Source organism: Limulus polyphemus, unplaced genomic scaffold (genome assembly GCF_000517525.1).
Source record: "Limulus polyphemus unplaced genomic scaffold, Limulus_polyphemus-2.1.2 Scaffold854, whole genome shotgun sequence".
Classification (NCBI taxonomy): domain Eukaryota; kingdom Metazoa; phylum Arthropoda; class Merostomata; order Xiphosura; family Limulidae; genus Limulus; species Limulus polyphemus.
In genome coordinates this window covers 268,541-292,528 of record NW_013666464.1, presented here as the reverse complement: position 1 = coordinate 292,528, position 23,988 = coordinate 268,541, and the positions used below count along the sequence as shown (strand labels likewise).

Here is a 23,988-nt window from a genome sequence, read left to right as displayed (position 1 = left end):
GTGTTTTTACGTTGTAATAAATATTTTTTTTTTCACTTAGAGTGTGCAGATTTTCATATTTCCAAACTAGCTCCGAAAACTCAGTTTAATACTCTCACTCGGGAAGTTCACTTAAATCACTGAACCTGCAGTTATTTGCAGCTTTTCTATCAGAGTCACCTGTCTGAAAATCAATTTTATCGGAAAACACCACATGTATACAGAATGTATATTTAACTCTTATCTCTGTTCCTATCTTTAACTAACTATCCGTAGATATAAATTATGTATATATTAACTACTTATCGCTAGCCTATGTAATCTTCCAACGTAATTATTGTCTCTCCATATCTATTAAGATATTTAATTACCCAATTAAAGCAATAAAAGTTTTATTGCACAGCTAAAGTGGGATAAGAGGATGAAACTATAAGCTCGACTGACTATATGTTGACAACCTGATGAAATAATGTATTTATTTTCTATGTTTTTCTTATTCCATTTTAGTAGTTTAATGAACTTTGATAATCAAACTATTCATCAATAAATCTCTATTTCTATTTATCATCTATGTCTATCCTTCTACCAAACTTCGCTGATACTTTAGCTATCCAAAGATTATGTCATATAGTTCATGAACTACCTGTAGTGGATATCAGTGCACTGAGTATCTTCAGGTCCTTTCAGCCACCTGAGAAAAGAAATACTAAAGTTAAAAGACATAATGTTCTGTTATTCCTTATGAAAGGAAAATGTTGTGCGGTAAAATTCCTTGATCCTATAATCTTATAATATTTCAAACCAATGTTTTATCGTTTGACCGTATGAGATTTCAGAAAGAAGTCCTACTGTATATTAACTAGTGAAAAGCAAACTTTCATTCTTTAGCCTTAGGGAAAAAAGAGTAATCTATCTCTTTTCAAATGTTTTCATATCAGTAGTTTCAGTTTAGAGAATATCTACCAATTAAAAACAGGAATGATCAACATGGATGTCATCACAGTTTGACTATAGTTTAGATTTTCAGCAATTCGTACATTGAAGGTTTCGTTTATAACATTATTATTTTTTAAAATTAAAGCTTCGATTTCTTGGCGTTTCCGAGAATGAAATCGAAAACTTGTTTCGTAGACTAAGGAACAAGGCTTTCATTTGTAACTAACAACCTATTTGTTAAATTAAGTACCATGTTACATCAGTAGTACATTATTCCTATATTGTAACTAACAACCTATTTGTTAAATAAGTACCATGTTACATCAGTAGTACATTATTCCTATATTGTAACTAACAACCTATTTGTTAAATCAAGTACCATGTTACATCAGTAGTACATTATTCCTATATTGTAACTAACAACCTATTTGTTAAATTAAGTACCATGTTACATCAACAAATAGGTTGTTAGTTACAATATAGGAATAATGTACTACTGATGTAACATGGTACTTAATTTAACAAATGGGTGTACTACTGATGTAACATGGTACTTAATTTAACAAATAGGTTGTTAGTTACAATATAGGAATAATGTACTACTGATGTAACATGGTACTTGATTTAACAAATAGGTTGTTAGTTACAATATATTGTTAGTTACAATATAGGAATAAAACAAATAGGTTGTTAGTTACAATATAGGAATAATGTACTACTGATGTAACATGGTACTTAATTTAACAAATGGGCAATTAAGTACCATGTTACATCAGTAGTACATTATTCCTATATTGTAACTAACAACCCATTTGTTAAATCAAGTACCATGTTACATCAGTAGTACATTATTCCTATATTGTAACTAACAACCTATTTGTTAAATTAAGTACCATGTTAAATCAGTAGTTCACTATTCCTATAGTGTAACTAATAGAATAATCTCAATTTTCTTTGTTAACGAGTCAAAGTTGGAAAAACCATAACTATAATATTTTGTATTAACAGCTTCAAGCTAATAGGTATGAATTATTAGATCTGGACTTTTTTTTCAATAGTTCTTGTCTGTTTAGAGATCGAAATTATACTTTTTAAACTATGCCAAAGATAGTTAGATATTTAGTGAATGTGCTGAAGCCTTGGTTATTTGTTTTTCTGGGAGTTTTTAAACCATATCAATTCCCAGTTTTTTGTTTCTTGGATTTTAACAAAATGGTTGATAGGTATAGAAATAAACAAAATGAAAACCTTACTCCTGTGTGTTAATGAAAAACCCGTCGATCCTTACTTATTCTGAAGCAACTAGGCTGCTATAGAAATTACAGTGAAAGGCCCGTTTACCCTTACTTATTCTGAAGAAATTAGAAGTTTACGTTAACTTACAGTGAAAGGCCCGTTTATCATTACTTATTCTGAAACAATTATAAGTTTACGTAACTTACAGTGAAAGGCCCGTTTATCATTACTTATTCTGAAGCAATTATAAGTTTACGTAACTTACAGTGAAAGGCCCGTTTATCATTACTTATTCTGAAGCAATTAGAATTTTACGTAACTTACAGTGAAAGGCCTGTTTATCCTTACTTATTCAGAAGCGATTAGAATTCTACGTAACTTACAGTGAAAGACACGTTTACTGTTACTCAGCATTATTGACATCACGAGGTATATTTGGGTCAGCTAAATTTAGCACCGAATCAAATGTTAGACCCATAAAAAGTTATTAGCTGACGCAATTAACAGCTTTTACTTGTATATAATTAAACATTAGTTATTATATTTGTTTAAACGTTAACAATAACTTACATTCAATCATTTTGATAAAAACATGTCAAGTGACACAAGCGAAATAATCTGTGAATATAATATATATATATACGAAACATGTGAGTTTTTAACTTGCAATCTATTGCCAGCTGAAGTAATATTGTTTCAAAAATTAACACACTGTGAATCACCTGAGGAATATAGGCTGATGCAGCTGAAACAAAGTACTTTACACTTAGAATATCATGAATTAACTCACTAATGTAATGTATTAACATCGTTCTTAGTCTAAAAACTTACCCTTTCACATAGATGTCGCTCATTTTTTCACCCGTGAAGAAAGCATCGTCTTCTAAAACGACGTCGTCTGTGTTCCAGATGATAACTCGCAGCTCGTAGCTGGTAAAATAATAAACAAAGTACTGTTTACAAAAATGTTTGTTTGTTTCAAAGTCAAGTCACATTGGACTTTCTGATGTGTTCACTGCGGAGAATCGTTGTATGTCCGTTATCTTATCGCTGTCCCATGGGGGACGTTTACGAGGAAGGTATGACTATTCAATGAAATTTCTAAAGATTTATATTTTCTATAATAGACCTAAATAAATCTGAATGTTTTTTCACGGTCACAAGAGGTATGTATTCCTTCCGTCCAGCACAAGTACCTGTATCCGTTAACATGTTGTTGGTATTGAAAACTGGTCGCTGAAAAAGCTGATAAATGTGGTCTATAAACAGTTTAAATAGCTTGCGTATGTGCATAAATAAAAGCTAAAAATACATCTTTTATACATATATGTACAGGAAATGTTATTTAAATAAAAACATCGAATAAATAATTAATGAAGCTGTTAACTGCATGATTTCACCTCACTATGATTATTAAAATTAGGTAAAAAATACATAACTTAAACCAGGTAAGTAGCAAAAACCAAAATGTCCCACATGTAACCAATTTCGGAAAGTTAAATAGAGAAGGCCACTGATGTAGGAAAGAACAAATTATCTGCGAATGTTGATAATAACCCATCCTTCACAATGGTGAGCATAATAGTTAGTTAAATAGTAATTAAATAATGTACCGCAAATGATGTTATTTATAAATATACAATACTGATATCAAAATAATTCAGTTCAAAATGATAAAAACATTAGGGTTACCCGTCATCTACCGATAATGGCCTTGCTGACTAAAAAACTGAGCCGCTTACTTAGTAGATATTTCCGTGTATGCGCGTGATTACTAAGCATCATCTGATCAGATGTAAACTGAAAATGATAATTAATATTCATTTAACTTAATTGTGCAGAATAAAGGTTAAATTTAATATACAGTGTGTTCCTACTTCTGATTGGATCCGATTCAACAGATACCACTACACATCAAGATACATTTCATAATTTACAAAATGGTAACTTGTATTTTAATGCTGTTCTGGCAATTTTTCTTGCCATTGTCTCATTCTTGAATTACTTAAACAAATATACTTATAACTTTATTTCAAAGTTTTTCAAACAACTAGACCAAAAAAGCGTCACACAGAAAAGACATATATATGATAAAATAGGGCCCACTTAGCGGTGGAGATACATCGTTTATCAGATTTAAAACTGTAGGCCCTACTTTCAAAAATACTAATCTTGCTAAAGCACGTTTTACCCCTTCCAGACTGTATTTTTTATCCTACTTTTATGTGTTTGTCCAATATGTGCTATGGTTTTTGTTTTAACTTATGTTTTCAATTAAGTAGAAACAAACATTACCTCTTCGGTTTTCTCGGCGAAATATCAGTTGGAGGTCGAGGAAGTGGCATATCCATTGGGAACATGTCCACCCATATTTCAAGTTTACCCTGTAAGTACAAACAATTTAGACTGGTATACAAGACGCAATGTGAAATAACATTAAGGTTGTTTTTTAAACATTTTCTTTGTTGACATCTCTTTCTAGAACATCATGAGAGATTAATAAATAACTTATATCGTTTGAAGCATCGGCTATTTCATTTTATTAGATCAATTTGTCCAAAATATGCAAGTTAAATATAGCAGTCGTTTCGTGTTATTTGATACATAATTAATACCAAAAGTATCACGGTAGTTCGAGTTATTTAATAATTGGCATCAAACATTACACCTTAATTACAACAGAAGTTTGTGCTGTTGGATACTTTCGATATAAAGTGCTTAATTCTATGCTGTAGAATACAGGTGTTAAAATGTATTTGTGGCAATAAAATGTTACTTCTCTTGTGTACTTCATATACCCCGGCATGCGGGGAGGCAAAAGCTGTGATGTAAAGGTGTTTTGAAATGTCAATTCAAAGCGTCTGAAATCAGTACTGATAACTGGGAAGAACTCGCTCGAGACCGACCAACTGGGAAAAGTAACATGAGAGCCGCAATAGAGACCGTGGAAGCAAACAGAGAACGAAAGTACCTGTTTAAAAAAAAAGAACAGAAAGTGTAACCTCCCCCCCCCTTCCGCCTCCTGACTGCTGAATTTTCTAGGCCTGCGTGCGGCTGATGTTGTACGTCCGACAGAAACACCAAAATATTTTCCACTAAACCCCGTCGACTCCCAAATATAGTCGGGTGGGATTTTCTACAAATCAAGGTGGCGTTATAAATATTTAATATCCTATGATGTTTCGTAATTTGCACGAACAGATGGACTTTTTGAGAATTCTATTATTTTTTTTAGATGGTCAGACGACCCCCACCCCCAAATATGATAAACAACTATCTAGGAGGTGTCGCTCAGTTTGCCCGTGCGATGCCTTAATTTCAGTTAGGTGATATCATCCTAAGATGAGAATTTACAAAACTCATTTATAGTCCGAGAGGGTAATGAAGTTTGTTTTGATTAATAGATAGAATAACTGACACCTTATAAAACGTTCATGTCTGGTTCAACTCCTGACGTATAGTTAATTCTAGGAAATGTCACGGTAATACATTATTGTGAGACACCTTGGAAAAGTCCCGAATATATACTTTATTATAGAAGTCAATTTCTTTACCTGTTCGATACCTGGCTTATCTGGATGATACAGGGGTCTGGTCTCCACATGCTCTTCAACCAAACTGCAACCAACTTTAGCGATTTCCTCCCATCGATGAATAACAGCTAAAGCAAGATGTTCCTCACTCACTCTTGTTCCTAACATGAAACCGAGAGTTAATTGTGGTAAAAGGCTGTTTTTTTAAATGAGTATGATCATTTTACAAAACAAAGTTTTTCGAACTTGGTCTTCGAATGGAAAATTTTATAAATTTAAAGAAAGGGAAAACAATAAATCAATTTTAACTTATGATTTTTAGCAGATTACTAAACCACAAAACCTACCTAATAAAACACAGTTACTTAAATGTTTAAACTTTGGACACAACGCTGGTATGATTGGATATCTAAAAGTCAGTGACCATCCTCTAGCGGCTTCCAATACAGGATAAAGATTATGACATTTGTTTTTATATAAACAGTGTTTCTTGGGAACACGGTTTTGAACACCTGTATTGTCCGATTTACTGTCAAAACTGAAAATACGTTTTGAAAAGCCTCGTGAAAATGCCCGGTATAATGGTATACTGAATGGCATTTCTTGATGTTGATTAAGACGTGTGAATTTCCAATGACACATGTTCCCCCCTTTTTGCACACTATCCTTATTAAATATAGTATACAATTACAATGACTTTAGTGTCAAATAAACGCATTTTAGTTTAATTTCGCTACATAAACGTCAAATTTTCTTTAATTAAACGTTGGTATGTTTAGAAATAAAAACTAGGTGAATTATACTATTGAAATGTTATGTAAGGTAGCGAGATAACGACTATAAAACCGGTTCTCTAAGTCAAATCTTAATACTATTGAAATGTTATGTAAGGTAGCGAGATGACGACTATAAACCCGGTTCTCTAAGTCAAATCTTAATACTATTGAAATGTTATGTAAGGTAGCGAGATGACGACTATAAACCGGTTCTCTAAGTCAAATCTTAATACTATTGAAATGTTATGTAAGGTAGCGAGATGAACGACTATAAACCCGGTTCTCTAAGTCAAATCTTAATACTATTGAAATGTTATGTAAGGTAGCGAGATGACGACTATAAAACCAGTTCTCTAAGTCAAATCTTTGACTAACTTACTCATAGGAAAGCATAAGCTCGTTATAAACAATATAAAACCTGGATTCGAATCCGATTAAGATGCACTCTGTGATTCGATAATTTGTTACCATATGCAACTTTGTAACTTATAAACTAAACCTAGTAGCTAATTTGTCGAGAAAAGTATTAAAAACTAGTACCAGTCTAGGCTTGCAGACACGAAGAAACTACATTAACAGTCAATTAATTATTTCCTGGGTGGTTTTGAGTTTTACAGTCGTTATTAAGAACTATTACCTAGATGAATGCATGCATTTTACTCCTTACCTTCGTCCTCGCATTCAACGTGAAAAGTAAAAACGCGGTTTCCTACTCGTACTCGGTTATGCATAAAATGTGGTCCATCTAATTTGTTGTCTTTACATAGTTTCGTTAAAATCTGTGTAGGCTTCATGGGATCCCGCCACTGGTTCGGCCCGGACCTGTTCATAAATAATTGTTTTGTTTTTTAACTTGATCTTCAATAATTAGCTGTTACATAAACTAATATTATTGTACAAAAGCCAACGATTGGACAACATAGAACTAGAAACTGTCGATACCCAAAAAATAGAAATAAAAGGTGTTTTTTATCGCCCTTTATCAAGTGAGTGTAGATCAAAAATATAAAAGAAGCTGATTTAAATGTATAGCGTTCTAAATGAATATTAAGAGCAACAGTTCTAATAAAGTATGTGCGTAATGTGATAGCCAATTTGAATATATGTATATATATATATGTGCATTTATATGTTAAATTAACATAAGAGTATTGATATACGCAATTGAATAACTTTAGATATAACGTTAAGAAATTTTAAGGATGGAATTAAGGTTATCTTTCGTAATAACATAGCTTTCTTATTTTAGAATGATGTCACATTGAAAACTTTATTGTAGTCTTCACATAAATATCTCTTTCAAAATTGGTGCACAACTAAATCCGTGTTCAACCCAAAATAAGGTAAATAGCTTTACGTTTCATATCGCTGAGCAATACCACAGGTAGCACGATGACGACTATAAAACCGGTTCTCTAAGTCAATCTTTGTTTCTCCAATCAAGTCATCGCTTCCTAGCAGGTCCCAGTCAAAAATCTGCACTGTCAACAAGGAGTCTTGAGGAAATGTGGCCTCAAACTCAAAACACCTGAAATGCATTGTTGAGGTTTAGTACTTGGTGCTGAAGATTTAGTCTTTAGTAATCCCTATTATCTACTAGCGTTTAGGTGTTAGAGAACAAACCTAAAACTTCCAATAATAGCAGATATTTATATTGGAATGTGATAACTCCAGTTCTGCAGCTAATCAATTTTTATGTTCTATAAATGTATAAATTATATAATATGTAAATTGTCAGAAATTAGAACTTTAACAGAGTATTTTACCTAAAGTATGTAAACATTATTTTGACCATACAATTTTTATATTTTCTACAATTATGCCTGATACTGCGAAAGATACTTAAAGTATGAAACCAAAAAAGATCATGGGAGTAGTTATGGACTTTTCATTTCTATGGTTTTTATTTCTTCCTGAAACGATGTTTCATGTTCTAAGGTGATCCCTTTTTGAGGCTTATTACTGTCAGGAGAATTAATTGTGTTGTGTTGTTTTTATAAATGGTCCTGGGAATATATCATGGGTGGAGCTCTGAGTTTTCTTGACCCTAACTGGTATGTGGCGTACATCTCAGAAGGGATTATTGTTGATGCTGATTGGCTGTGTGTGATGTGAGCTAATCTTATTTTGTTTATAATTCAGAATACGAAAATTGATATTTGGTGAGAATAATTCCAAAAAACAAAACTGCTTGCAGACAACATCACTGTCAAAAAGAACCCATAAATTAGCTAAGACTTCAATACTAAAACTAATCTGATTGATAACCCATAGGTTTTAAAGAGAATGTATAAAAATAATTTATTTGTTTGTTTGTTTTTGAAGTTAAGCACAAAGCTACACAATAGGCTATCTGTGTTCTGCCCACCACGGGTGTTGAAACCCGGTTTCTAGCGTTGTAAGTCCGCAGACATGCGCTGTGCTACTGGGGGGCGTAAAAAGAGTTCCAAAGGTTTATATTTTTATTTACTGAAATAACTCAATGCCAATAAACATGGATTTGTAATCAACTTTCAAGATAGAAAATGTCAACTTCGGTGCACACTATCGACTTCGTAAAAACCAATGTTTCAAAATCGATCAAATAGTCCAAAACACTAAGAGAGTATACACTATTGTTTTAGGTATCGTGAAGCGACAGTCACTAATCTTCAATAATGCTAAAGCCGGCCTGTAAACAGTCCTTAACATTTTGATATCATACATACATTCGAGCTTCTAAACATCTATACTGCGAGGCATTCTTTAAAATAAGGACGTACATATGTTTTAGTGACAAAAGGTACGACGAAACTATGTAATTTGTATCAAATTATTCGCAAACAAACAAGCAAATTGTATCCTATATCTAACTGTCATGGTTAGTTTTATAGAAACCCAGAATTCTGGGAAATGAGAACATCAACCCTGCTTGCAAAATATTTCAGTCGTTCAGAATTTAGTAGATTTTCACCTGAAACTATCACATGCAGTCTAAACAGTAATTTTATCCATTGTTTTTAACTTTGAAAATATTTTATTGTAGCGACATTGAGAAAGAAATAGGCTGTATAAACATTATATTTCAAATACACGTTAAGACATCAAATGGAATAATCAAAGTTTGTTTCAACTATAACATATATTACAAAATTTGAATTACGTTCACTCACTTTCCAAAAATGGGATTCAGTTGCTTAGAGATGTAATTCTCCTTATCACTTGTTCGTTTTGAACCAAGGTTAATAACGATGTAAGGATCAGCTTTTCCATTCAGATCTGCTGGATGAAGGTCTGAAGCCTTTCATAAGAAAATATTGAGATTTCCAAGTTCGGTAAAATGCAGATACATATAGAAGTTTTACAACTTTATGAGATAGAAATCTTTAATTGATGTAATATACAAACTTATTGGATAATATATTATATTCACAACGTGAATGCCGAATAATTGTTGTTGTTGTTTGTTATTAAGCACAAAGCTACACAAAGGGCTATCTGTGCTCTGCCCACCACGGGTATCGAAACCCGGTTTCTATCGGTATAAGTCTGCAGACATACCACTGTGTCACTGGGGCTATGATGAAAAAACTAAAGAAATTACTGGAATCTTAGCCACGTTGCAAAACGTTTTGAGATTTAATTTTTACAGGTTTTAGATTTTCGAACTGTACGATCGCAAACCTGGTACACTAAATACATCGTAAAATAATCGACAGTTCATATATGTAAAGGAAAACCAGAATTTGTGACGTAAAGTAATAGACTTATGGTTGGAAAAACGAAGTATTGTAATGATGAAAAACATACTTGTACCAAACTTTTTTTTGAAACAGTATCGGTAAATTCTGCGATCAAGGTATATGACAACAATTTAACTAAATTGAATCTGATATGAGAACAGTATTTGAACACAATTTTTTGAAAAAGAAAGTGAGCATTTCTAACACACAATAATATTCAACGGTTCATTTCCAATTGTTTCGTAAACTTAAGAGATTTCTAATATTGTTTCGATTTTTCTGTATTCTGAACTAAATTGTTTTCATGTTGTTGTTTTTTTATCCTAGAGTTCGCGGTTGATGAAATAAATGCGTTATGAAACATTCGACATATACATATAATAGTGTTTTTAGTCCTAATCACTGATGTTATTTTCTTCAATTGTCGCAATTATTTAGTTCACACAAAGATTATAGAAGAAAATTATGATTACAATGTTTCATACCTTGACAACATACACTCTTACTAAAACATGAATCGGGTCGTTACTAGGCAGGCCTTGAAAAAGCCCATATTGTGGGTCGGCTCCAGTGATGGTATGATCTTGAATATTCTTTGGAAGAGGATAACGGTAGACTTTCAGAGACCCCTGATGAAAATAAAGGGTATTACATTTCGTTTTTTTAATTCTATTTTTCCCATTATTGTATAAAAATCTACAAAAGTGAAACGATAAACTGATAACGTAGATTTTAATAAAAGAACAAATTTAAACATTTTAAAAACCACAGTGTCAAAAAATAATAAACATGTAGCTATTTGCTTTATTTTATTTACTTTTAATTACATTTTGGAGAAATATATAAGTTGTGGGTGATTATTTACTATATAGTTCTGAGTTTCACAATAAAAAAAACAAGACTGACTACTTGTGGAGCAAAAAAATAGTTTAGTCAATTTACATAAAAACTTCTTCAACAGAACAATTGTCTGTTACTCCAAGAAGCAGACAGTAAGGGAACAATTATCTGTTACACAAAGAAGCAGACAGTAAGGGTACAATTACCTGTTACACAAAGAAGCAAACAGTAAAGGGAACAACTATCTGTTAAACAAAGAAGCAGACAGTAAGGGAACAATTATATTTGTTGTTAAGGCCCTTACTGTCTGCTTCTTTGAGTAACAGACAATTGTTCCCTTACTGTTTGCTTCTTTGTGTAACAGATTATAAACACTTCAGAAACAATGATGGTTAGTTCTCAAGTGTACAAGTTACTGAAGAAAGCAACTTTTTCTTCTTGCTGACTACAGCACAAATCGTTTATTCCTATTACTAAAGTTAATCACTTATCATAATAGGGATTTAATATGCTAATGCAATGGCTTGTTACCACAGACGACTGTTTACAACCTATGGCGTATTACCAGGGACGACTGTTTGCAAACTACATCTGTGATTCATAGTGAAATCTCGACTATTCTACAATGCATTGCCTACACGATAAGGTGTGAGGATAATGTTAGAGTCCTTTTCAAGGAAGGATATTTATATAGCGAGATTATATGATTTAGAGCCAAAGAACAAAACATGTTGAAGAATGGAGACTTGAGACTTCTATATGTAAACTGAAAAATTCATGTAACAAAACGTTTAGAACAACAATGTGCTACGAAACCACATTCCAAGTCAATCTGGAGCAACACTACCATCTGCAAAGTGAAAACTAAAGAAGTACCTCCAATAAAAAAGTACTGTAATTTATCTAAACATACCGTAAAGAGCTACAACTGAAAATCGATGTATTTTCATTATAAAACTTGGCCAAAAAATATTCAATAACAAAATTCCATTTAAACACTTGCCTGTCATATCCTCCAATGCAACTCTACTAATGTTTGTGTCTTTAGTCTGCTAAAAGTGGTTTTGAAAGCTTTATGTTTAGTAGAATGTCTGTATAAAGTTTGTAAAGATATGGGGTCTAATGTTTAGTAGAATGTCTGTATAAAGTTTGTAAAGAAATGGGGTCTAATGTTTAGTAAAATGTCTGTGTAAAGTTTGTAAAGATATGGGGTCTAATGATTAGTAAAATGTCTGTGTAAAGTTTGTAAAATTATGAGGTCTAATGTTTAGTAGAATGTCTGTGTAAAGTGTGTAAAGATATGGGGTCTAATGTTTAGTAGAATGTCTGTGTAAAGTTTGTAAAGATATGAGGTCTAATGTTTAGTAGAATAGTCTGTGTAAAGTGTGTAAAGATACTGGGGTCTAATGTTTAGTAAAATGTCTGTGTAAAGTTTGTAAAGATGTCTAATGTTTAGTAAAATGTCTGTGGCATTTAATTGTTGATGTGATGAGAAGTCGCGTCTGAAGTCAACATCTTTACAAACTTTACACAGACATTTTACTAAACATTAGACTCCATATCTTTAGACACTTTACACAGACATTCTACTGAAACTAAACATTAGACCCCATAAAATGTCTGTGTAAAGTTTGTAAAGATGTCTAATGTTTAGTAAAATGTCTGTGTAAAGTTTGTAAATATATGGGGTCTAATGTTTAGTAGAATGTCTGTGTAAAGTTTGTAAAGATATGGGGTCTAATGTTTAGTAAAATATCTGTGTAAAGTTTGTAAAGATACGGGGTCTAATGTTTAGTAAAATGTCTGTGTAAAGTTTGTAAAGATATGTAGTCTAGTTGTTAGTAAAATGTCTGTGTAAAGTTTGTAAAGATATGGGGTCTAATGTTTAGTAGAATATTTGTGTAAAGTTTGTAAAGATACTGGGGTCTAATGTTTAGTAAAATGTCTGTGTAAAGTTTGTAAAGATATGGGGTCTAATGTTTAGTAAAATATCTGTGTAAAGTTTGTAAAGATACTGGGGTCTAATGTTTAGTAGAATGTCTGTGTAAAGTTTGTAAAGATATGGGGTCTAATGTTTAGTAAAATATCTGTGTAAAGTTTGTAAAGATATGGGGTCTAATGTTCAGTAGAATGTCTGTGTAAAGTGTCTAAAGATATGGAGTCTAATGTTTAGTAAAATGTCTGTGTAAAGTTTGTAAAGATGTTGACTTCAGACGCGACTTCTCATCACATCAACAATTAAATGCCAGGTTTCGTTTCTCTTAGTTATTTTTATATACCCTTAATATAGTAATCAGAAGATGTTTTTAATATGCAAGACTTTCTCATCACTCAAAGTTTCAAACAGAAATGCCGTACCAAATCACATTCATCGAAAGCGTATACAGGATTTATCAACCATCGTAAGATTTTTAAGTTTTTATTTGTGCTCAAAGCCATCTAGTGGTTGATCTAATATTGCACCTAGGATATCTACATTAGTATGATACATTACATATTTTATCTTTGAACCTGAAAAACTGTTGTAATGTACTTTAGGTTTAGAGATAAATACAAAATTGAAGAAAAACAAGACAGTTGTACGTTTCACAAATACATCATTTATTCAAGACCACGAATTCGACAGTAAAGGCATCATCAGGTACTATACTGACGAAACTATGGTCGGGAATAATTGATGTACTTGTGAAACGCACAACTGTCTTGTTTTTCCTCAATTTTGTAATTATGGAGTTTCACCAAGTACCGACGGTTTCAAGTATCAATTAAACATAAATCTTAAATCAGTTGATAAATCCCACGTCAATTTTGTAGGATTAGTGTATATTTGCCAGTATGTGACAATAATAGTGACAGAGATTGTTGAGGAACATTCCACTTTAAATGTTTAAAATTATCAACAATGTTATTTGGAAGACCATTTATTTTAAATGTTTAAAATTATCAGCAATGTTATTTGGAAGACCATTTATTTTAAATGTTTAAAATTATCAACAATGTTATTTGGAAGACCATTTATTTTAAATATTTAAAAATTATCAACAATGTTATTTGGAAGGCCACTTTTGTAAAAAAGAAAAGAAAAAAAAAGATTCTAATGATTTCAAATTACTTGTGTAAGGATCAGTATGTTTAGGGATTTTATAATTTTGAAGAATCAGTATCTTAATCATATTTGTTCACGAAATCTGTAATAAAAGTGTCAAAGTTAAAGTTTAAATTAGTAAATCTATGTTTGTGATACGCATCATTGTTCTTGTTTATTAAGATGTACATAAAAGCAAGTTGGTGTTGTAAATTAGGTTTTACTCTGAATTTTGTACCATTGTGTTGATATTGTGATAAACATATTAAGAATCACCTAATATGTCCAAATTATCATCAACACACAATCTTTTAATCGCTTTTTTTCACGGTAGCTAAAGAACAAGTTTAGAAGCGACGGTGCTAGCTTTCGTCACTTCAGTAACCTGGTCCTGATCAGTGTCGTTAAACAGATGACAAAGAAACCATATGATCTCTGCGGTAGTTAAGCTACAGTTAACATAATGAATATTGTTTATTTCATTAGTTATCAAGTTGTGATAGAAAGAATAAAAATAGATATATATAGCTGAATACTTGGGCAGTATCTTTTTTTTCCCCATTTCAAATATCCTAATGAGAAGTGAATAATATAACTTCTTACTTTTAGGTTTTACTTTACTTTCAACAAGTTTTGTTTCTTCAAATTTCACAGACATTTTCTCCCTTTCTGATTAACTTCTTTTATGGTCGAAAATTATTTTAACACCAAGAGTATCCAACAAAAAAATGAACGCATTTTATTCATTTAGTAACTAATCTATGATTTTTCTCACATAAACCTACTCAGATTGGAAGTTACGTATGTATAAATGTACATGTATAATATTTCCGTTTTCTTTAATAATTCTGGCCACGAAGGAAATGAAAAGTTTCATATAATTTGATCCATACGTTGTCACTCGAATACCATTTTTTGATTGACTAACTTTTACGACACCCTGTAGGTTGGTGTAGCGTATACAAATCAGCACACTATACATTAGGATATATTAACTGTTTGTCTTTGTCCACAATTTATTCCTCTATAATCAGCTGTCTAAACAGTTTTACTTGGCCCTTCTATACGCCACTATTCATGGACTTTACTGCAAAATCAAAGATTCGTATTTATTCTAATTTGTCTGGAAACACCTGAAGGCTATAAAACTCGGTAAAAAAAATACAAAATAGGCAAATTAAAATTTACCTTAAATATTCCGACAACCCGACTCTGGTCATCTGTTTCGTAACCTGTTTTTTTGCCTCTGTAGAGTTCAAAAGAGTGAAGCCATTCTTTGAAACTGTTAAACTCTGGAACTTGTTCTAGTTCATGAGGATAGACCTGAAACAGGTTAGAAATGTTACATAAGTGTTATGAAACATATCGAGCTAAAAACAAATTTATTCAGAATGATTTAACTCCACAAACAGAATATACATGATTTGCGTAAAACGTAAGATTTATTTATTTTTCTAGGAAATTAACCCAGGAATCTTACCCAAAATTCGTGCTTTTTTAAAATATTTTAAGTTATATATAAGACGGTTTTGTTGTTGATATTCATCTCGCTATTTACCTTTAGTAATGATTCATTATTCATGTGTTTTCTCTGGGACTTTGGTGACAATTTCTGAACAAATCGAACTGCTGTTGAAGTAGATTTGAAAGATCTTGTCTTCTTATCAGAATCAGAGGAGTTGTACTCGTGTTCTAGTCGTTCTAGTTCCTTCTCCATACGTTTTGCATCTTTGGCACTCAGTTTGTTTCCTAGTTGAGTGAAATCACATAACATATATAAAGCATAAAAGTTAGTTCACAGAATTGAACGATGTACATCTGAATATTTGTTTGGGCTACCCACCACATTTTCCCTGGAACTTTAGAAGGCTTAGAATGTATCTAAACCTCACAATTGGTTTTAATGAGAAACGTTAATAATATTAATATTTTATTCTTATAAATAAATAGATTTGACATTAATCTCATTATTTTAAAAGCAAACTACTTTTGAGCCCTGAAGATATTTAAACCGAATAACATATATCAAACTATAGCTTGTTTTGCCACAAGCCAATTCTTTAGAAATGTTCTAGATATGTTTATCTCAGACAAGAAAAAGTTACAGCCTAGGATTTATCAAACATGTTTTTCAGCGATTGTAAGTATGCTGGTAAAATATTACGATTAATTAATATTAACTTCCGATCAGAACAAGCTACCGACTTAGAGCGAAACTCAAAATCAACCTTGTAATGAGTATAATTAATTAAACATTACTGTACGTTCTTACATGCAAAAATAGTATACATTGTATCATTAGTTGAGTACCCTCGCTGTTGGCGATGTTTTCGGCCATAATCCCAATTATATATATAATGTACAACAGAGTATTATGTTCGCTTGTAGCAATTTATAGTTATAGCTGGACTATGACCGTAATCCTATGTGCTTTTCGAATACTTCCGCCATCCATAACATCGAAAACATTCTCCGCTCCCCTGAAGAACGCCACGCAGCAGTTGTATTTAAGTTTATACAACTTAATTATAAGTATATGAATAGGTTAACAAACGCTTTTAACAGCAAGTGTCCATATCATTTCAGCCAAAACAATCGAGTTTAATTACACTGTTAATGTTTCCTCCACAAACAAAGTCGTCATAAAAGAAAAGAAAAGAAACCAATACTAAATCCATAGGCAGTGAATTAATGTGGATGAAAATTTTTAACCTAAGCATTAAATTGAGGAGTTCATATACAATGTTTACATATAATTATTGAATATTGGAACTTGTTATTACAATTACTTATTCAGAATATTTTTTAGATCGAACGTGGTTTTGTTTGAAAGACGTCACTGAAATAATTAATAAAAAGACAGGAACATATTTCATGCGACAGAGGATAAAGAATCAGAAAAATTAGATTATAGGTAAGATGCTTCTAATGCTGATGTTAGAAATTATGTTGACGATTACTTTTAGCAAAACTGAACAAGAATGTTACTCCTGGCCCTGAAATATCAGCTGCTAGTAGCAGAAACTTGTTTAGCAATATACTTAAAACAGTTACCATTGATTTTAATCGGACTGATTGAGAGGAGTCAATCGTTGCACCTAAGTTAAAGATCACTGAGGACAGACACAAACTAGAGATGTAACAAATACAAAACTGCAGACTCCTGTGTTATCTACAAACCGTATAACGTATGAAGATGTTTCTGGCATATCATTATAATTTAAACTAAATTTCATCAAACTTACCTCCTTCTGGACTAAACAGTTCCCCATTAGCAGAAACGGGTGATGATGATGACATAAGTCTGTTATCATGTGGATCTGTGATTACATTACTGCTATTTTTCTTTTCCTACATTAAATGAAAAAAAGGAGAATATCAAGTGTCACACTTAATTAAGTGAAGTGTTCGACCCTGTGGAATATCAAGTGTCACACTTAATTAAATAAAGTGTTCGACCCTGTGGAAAATCAAGTGTCACACTTAATTAAATAAAGTGTTTGACCCTGTGGAAAATTAAATGTCACATTTGATTAAATAAAGTGTTTGACCCTGTGGAAAATCAAGTGTCACACTTAATTAAATAAAGTGTTCGACCCTGTGGAAAATCAAGTGTCACACTTAATTAGATAAAGTGATCAACATGGTGAGAGATCAAGTGGCTAATTACAGAAAATGTTCAACATGGTGCAGATGAAAAATAAAGTAGCACGCTTAATAAAACAAAGTCTGTGCGTGAACAAACATGTAAGTTTCAGTTTGGAGACTAAAAAAACTAGTTTATCGACTATTTTACATTTCAAAACAGATATTTTCCTCACACAGATATTGAGATTTTGAAACAATTTTACGGTAACGCGTGATGTTTTTCACTTCACTTGTACTTTATTCAAAAATCATCAAAAATACATTAATCTTATTTTTTGTCAGTATTCTGTTTTGTTATATATCAGGTGATTTCTAACAGTTCTTATCTTCAATTACTCCATCACACAAGATAGAACTTTTAAATGAATCACAACTTGTCAGTTTAGTGTCAGGCAGATGAGTAATGATCATAGTTCATACAGAGTCACTCTACAAATATTCAGAAATGTAGCTTATGCTCATCTTCCGTTGATAATCCAATCAGAAAAAATTAGTTAATTCTACTCTGTACAGACTATAGATCAAATGTCACCCAGTTATGTGTCTAGCTTAGTATTTTATGATAAATTACACCCAATGAATATCAGCTTCTAATAAGTATGTTTGAATAACTTATACAAGTCTTCATTTATACTTCTTATATAAAACTCATGTTTCTTCATAGTCCAATATGCTATGATTAATATATGTAAGTAAAAGTATAGACTTAATAAGTATCACACGTACTGAAACATCTACTGACAATAAAATAATGGTTTTACTTTTAAAGCATTCAAAACTTTTATGATACATGCAAATTAATTATTAACTGAAAACACAATCAACTGTATTAGCTGTCTCATTCGACTAATAGTTTTACTTGTAACTTTTAGGACATATGATTAAATGTAGACTGCAATGTTGATGAAGTATGTTAAAACGATAACCAATGTTTAAAAATACAACTGTCTTGTGATATAACTTACAAAAGCAAACAGTAGCTGTGATAAATATTAAATATATATGTGTTAAAGTAAATACAAGTTGAGATCTTTAAGCAGTTCGATAATCTCTTATGGAACTATAGTAACGCTGTCCTTGGTCCGTCTATAGTAACACTGTCTACTTATAGAACCTTGGTGACATCATCCACCTAGAGAAACAACGTCTGCCTAGTGACAACATTCGCCTATAGCAAAATATCCTCTACCTATGTTGCCATCCCCACTTCTATCCTCTTGCAACACACCCTCTGGTATGAACTATATTGTCACCCCTCCCACCTATCAAAGCGCCCTCTGGTGCAACTGTGTGGCACTATTACGTTATTGTCTAGCCCCGCCCCTATCGTCTGAAGTGCAGGAATAACTAGTATCGTATAATCCAGGGTTCGAGAAGTAACGCCATTGAATATACTTCACAATTTCAGCTAAGGGAGCAAATCTAAATTGAATTTAATACTCTTATTCGGTTTAAACAGCCGTACAAAGCTCTCATATCTGCTGATGTTGTAGCCTGGTAAATTCTCTGGTAAGTAGTTCAAAATGAGGGACTGCTGTACTTGAATACTTGGGTTAGTGGCCTAGCTTTTTAGATCACCTCTACACCATTCACCATTCAGGTTCAAAATTCTAATTCCCCGAAACAATTAATAATAATAATCGTTTTGTATTTAGCCTATCTCATAATATCTTATTTCTATAAGGCAATGTACTCTATGAAATTGCAAATTGTGTTTTTCGAGTAGATATCATTGAATCAATTTTTATATTGTCGTTGGAAAAGTTTATTTTGAATTATATTTACAGACCATAAAGATGTGTTCAGAATATGTTACATCCCTTGAACAAAAGTTTTTTTTAAGAAGAGTTAAAACCACGCTTTTAATATCCCCAGATTTTGTGAATATATTATAATTCTTTGGGGCAGTAATGAGATGTAGATAGTAAAAATATCGAAAAATAATAATGAATAAAACATCCAAAGTTCATGAGGGAGTTTACGACATCTTATGAAGTCATATAAAGTTAATTAAATGACATCTTCTACACAAAACCAAAAATGTAAATAAAAATTGTGCTTACTTTCATCGCTGCTTCTACTGACGCAAAATATCGCGTCCACCAATCACGGCTCTCCTCATCTTCCTCTACGTCATCCACACGTTGCTTCTTCTTACGTTTGTTCAAGTCACTTTTAACCTCTTTCTTTGACTTAGAAATCTAATCACAGATAACGTATATGTATATAAATAATTTGTCCCAAACAACTTCCTCAATGTGAATATGAGTTATTTTTATTCTACATAGATAGTAAAATAACGCCTTGGTAAAAATAACAAACATTTAGAAAGTCCATATTAAGTTCTCATCATTACAATCAGTTCTGGACTTTTTCATGTGATTTCCTTTGCTACACATTTACTTCTTAACGAACTTTTGTTAGAAGCATCTAACATAAGTATTTGGTATTGAGGATACCAGAAGGAAAATATTATTAATCGGGAAACTCTTAGATCATCACAGTGACAGGTAACAAATACCACTAATAACAAACACGTAGTTCTTATTAAAGTGATTAGATAAGTAATCCCTAATACTTTAAACATGTTTTGATTTTGTACTAATAAAATCAACAACATAAGCAACTGAGCATGAGTTATGTAAAACATGGTAGGAAAGTTTGAGAATATAATATCTAATAATATCTTGAAAGGAAAGTTAATTATTAAGAGTATACTACGTTTGTGATATTAAATACTAGCTGGAGTATCCGTTCCCTGGATGGAAGTTATATAAATTCATGATTAATGAAAGAATATGTTAAGACCTGAAAGTTGCTTCCCTGATATGTAACTGTAAAAAACGTCCATAAAAATAGCAAAACACAAAATGTGAAATCGCAACTTTGCATGTATCACCGCATGGACGCAGAAAACCGTCATGCCAAATTTAGTAAATAGCAATCGAAAGGGGGCAGAGTAGTGGTAAAAAACGACCATAACAACCACAAAATGCAAAACTGACAATTTGTACGTATCTCCCCATGAACCCATCGAACCTCCATACCAAATTTGGTGAAGATCCATTCACACCCTACGAAGTAGTTACATGGACATACGAAAGACAACAGACAGTACTATTATACCTATATAGATAACATGTGATGCAAATATAGATGAATCACAGAATAAAAAAAAACGAATAACCAAGCAGTTTTCGGAAGATAAACTCTGAAGCAAAAAGACCTATCTTCTGAAAGCGTTCGGTCTATGGGGGTCTCTCGTTTTGTGAAGTACATAGTGTACAAATAGTTGAGTACAATATATTAAGGCAAGTATGAATACACGAGTCAGCAGTCTTTTAGTAACCGTGGTCAACAGTCGTGATGGGAGGGCGTGTATCGAAGTAACATTTTGACTTTGTTTACCGTTCGTAGGTAACGTAATGGCACCAAAAATCGATCGCTTTTATAAAAGGATATGAAACAATCCTATCTGTCGTAAAATATCCATATACTCAGACCATAAAGATGGATTGAGTTCGAAGATTTAGATTTTCCAAGACTGTTATATGACATCGGAAAACAAATAAATATGGATTAACTCGGAACTCCAGGACCGCAAGAAAAGAGACCTGCAACAAATCATGCCCCAGCTGTGTTAAGCAAAGTTCGGTGTTTTGTAAGAGATGAGAGTCCACGAATACAAAGGTCAGTGTGATGTGAAAGGCCGTCCATTTTTACTAGGTAGGCGTCAGTACACAGCATAATCAAGAAATATCTCTGTCTAAAAAAGCGACAAAAGTCACACGCTCACAAGTTCCTTCCACAACATGCCTGTTCAACCGTCGCATACCTCAAATAGATGGAGAAAGAAAACGTATTTATACTATTCTATATGAAGAGATACTGGACAAGTCTCCGGACATAGTGTCCGTGTACAACCCGACTGGTGAAATAGGTGTTGGTAACCATCGTCCTCTTACACTCCATGGCTTATGGAAAGCCTGCAGAGAGGAAAAGTGTACTCTAAACATGACGGCCTTACGGTGGAATCTTTTCAACAGTTCTAAGGGATAACAGGTTGTTAGAAATTAGTATTTGCCATGTTCAATCGGACGTGTTCGCTATTATTATACGTCTACGTGGGAAAACGTAAACAAGTTAGTTTAAGAAAAAAAGGATTTGTTAGGGTTTTTAATGATTAGATCTGCTGATTCTGTAGTTTTATGTTTCTACAAATGTTTAAATGAGAAACGATTTGTCCACATTCAGTGTAATACATTAAATAATTTTATATTTCTTGCATGCTTACTACGAATTGGTATCTTGACTTTGTTTCATTAGCTTTAAGCCTGAATAAATAATTTAATTATTTTCTCAAATTTCTTTTTTCCAATTTCAGACTCATTTTTATTTTTTAATATTTTCTTCTTAAGTTATAGGTTTACAAAATAATAATAATAATGTTATATTTTCTTTGTTCTTTTTGTATTTTTACATTTTTCTGTTTATTCCTCCTATGAAAAATTGCTAGCTTTAATAGATGACTAATATAAGACTTTTATTGTCCAAATGCAACGAGTTCTGATATTGAATGAAAGCTTGTTTGTAAGGGGTCTACAATGGGCAAAGTGTTACTCAAATGCTTATTATGCGCTTTACAATTAAATAAATGAAAATACACGATGCATTAATGAAGTGTTTCTGTTTTGTTTATTCCAGCCTCGACTGTTTCATGTTTAAGCCTTATACTTCTACATGTACATCAGAACAAGTAATTGTTTTGGTTTTGTTACTTTTACGGTTTAGTTTTGGAAGTGATGTGAAGAGGGTTCCTACACGTCTGTGAATAAGTTTCCATACACCTTCAACAATTTCTTTGTGTGGATATAGTTTTTCAAAAAGTCAAGAAAAAATACAAATATACGACAAAAATTTAGGAATTTATAATTAATTAATAAAGACGCTTCAAAAAGTGAGGTACTACAGGTTGCTTAAACTAAGCCATGCTTCTAATACGACATAATGTAACTGATTCGACTGAGAACATTTTTTTATCTGGTTTAATTATTATGCTTTGAAATAATATTTTGGTATCTTTCATAACTGGAAAAGTTTTTTGCAAAAAAAAAACAACAACTCAAGGAAGCTTGTATTATTGACGTACAAGTAGACTTATTATATAAAAAAAGAACTTTAAAATGGTCTTTAAAAGAAGTCTGTTTGTTTCTGGATTAGTGAAATTTAGTAAAAATATTTGACTTATTATTGTGTATAAGATATAAAAAACACTTCATAACCTTTATTATGTCTACCTGAAACAACCTTCCCTTTCTATCTACTTAAAACTCGCTTTGCTAGACTAAACATTTGAGGTTTTATAGCTGTTTTCGTTAGTAGTTAGTAACGTTCTTGCTCAACAAGTTGGAATGGGAAAATATTCAAACACTCACATTTGCATAGTCAAGGGTAATAACTGTTTCTCTTGGAAGCAGCGAGTTATCTTCATTATCCACGTCCATTGGTGCATCCATCGCGGGAACGGAAAGCGTCTGTTGATAACCTGCACCAAAGTATAAATATTCCCAGCAACAGTAAGAATCTCAGAAAAACTTCACCGAAAATAGGAAGTTCTGGAGAAGTGTAGATGTCTACAGATAAATGTGCTTCTAAACATGAAACGGAACTTAGAGAATAGATGTTGGATTAATTGATATTTTTGAAACCTGAAAACATTTGGCTTGAATACAATTGACTTTGACTTTGAAATTAATTTAAGAGTCCTCGTCTAGAATTGGTGAGAATTTCATCCACGAGAATTTCATATCAAAATCGCTTTCAATAACAGTACACTTAAAATGAAACACAAGTCAAGTGTTGGTCAAAGATATAAACACAAAACAGAACGTAATGTAATATCGTCTTTGGGCCTTCCACTTTAAAAGGACACGTTTGTTTGTAATTAAGCACAAAGCTACACAATGGGCTATCTGTGCTCTGCCCATCACGGGTATCGAAACCCGGATTCTAGCGTTGTAAGTCCGCAGACATACCACTGTGTATATGTGTGTGTATATAGTGTCAGTTGCTTGCAGAAAAACACATTCATCACTACTGGAGTTTGAATACATATTTGATTGTAATTATATATTAACATAAAAAAGAAGGTTACAATCACCGGAATTTACACGCGAGTTTCGAAAATGCCATTAGGTATGTTTTGGGGCTGAAATCCAGTCTCATTTCTTTAG

General features: G+C 32.2%; 1 protein-coding gene across 2 annotated transcripts in view; it reads right to left on the bottom strand.

Annotated features, from left to right (window-relative positions):
* LOC106460881 (otoferlin-like) overlaps positions 1–23,988 on the bottom strand; it is a 235,509-nt gene that overhangs the window by 9,284 nt on the left and 202,237 nt on the right. For both annotated transcript variants that reach the window (XM_022387687.1, XM_022387686.1), the window contains exons 31-43: positions 23,191–23,300; positions 19,819–19,956; positions 17,353–17,458; positions 15,666–15,856; positions 15,296–15,430; positions 10,668–10,811; positions 9,613–9,740; positions 7,818–7,988; positions 7,128–7,282; positions 5,706–5,845; positions 4,447–4,535; positions 2,983–3,081; positions 623–670 (exon numbers count right to left, since the gene is read on the bottom strand). In XM_022387687.1, coding sequence (XP_022243395.1) covers positions 623–670; positions 2,983–3,081; positions 4,447–4,535; positions 5,706–5,845; positions 7,128–7,282; positions 7,818–7,988; positions 9,613–9,740; positions 10,668–10,811; positions 15,296–15,430; positions 15,666–15,856; positions 17,353–17,458; positions 19,819–19,956; positions 23,191–23,300 — 1,654 coding nt within the window. The remainder of the gene's footprint in view (positions 1–622; positions 671–2,982; positions 3,082–4,446; positions 4,536–5,705; positions 5,846–7,127; positions 7,283–7,817; positions 7,989–9,612; positions 9,741–10,667; positions 10,812–15,295; positions 15,431–15,665; positions 15,857–17,352; positions 17,459–19,818; positions 19,957–23,190; positions 23,301–23,988) is intronic.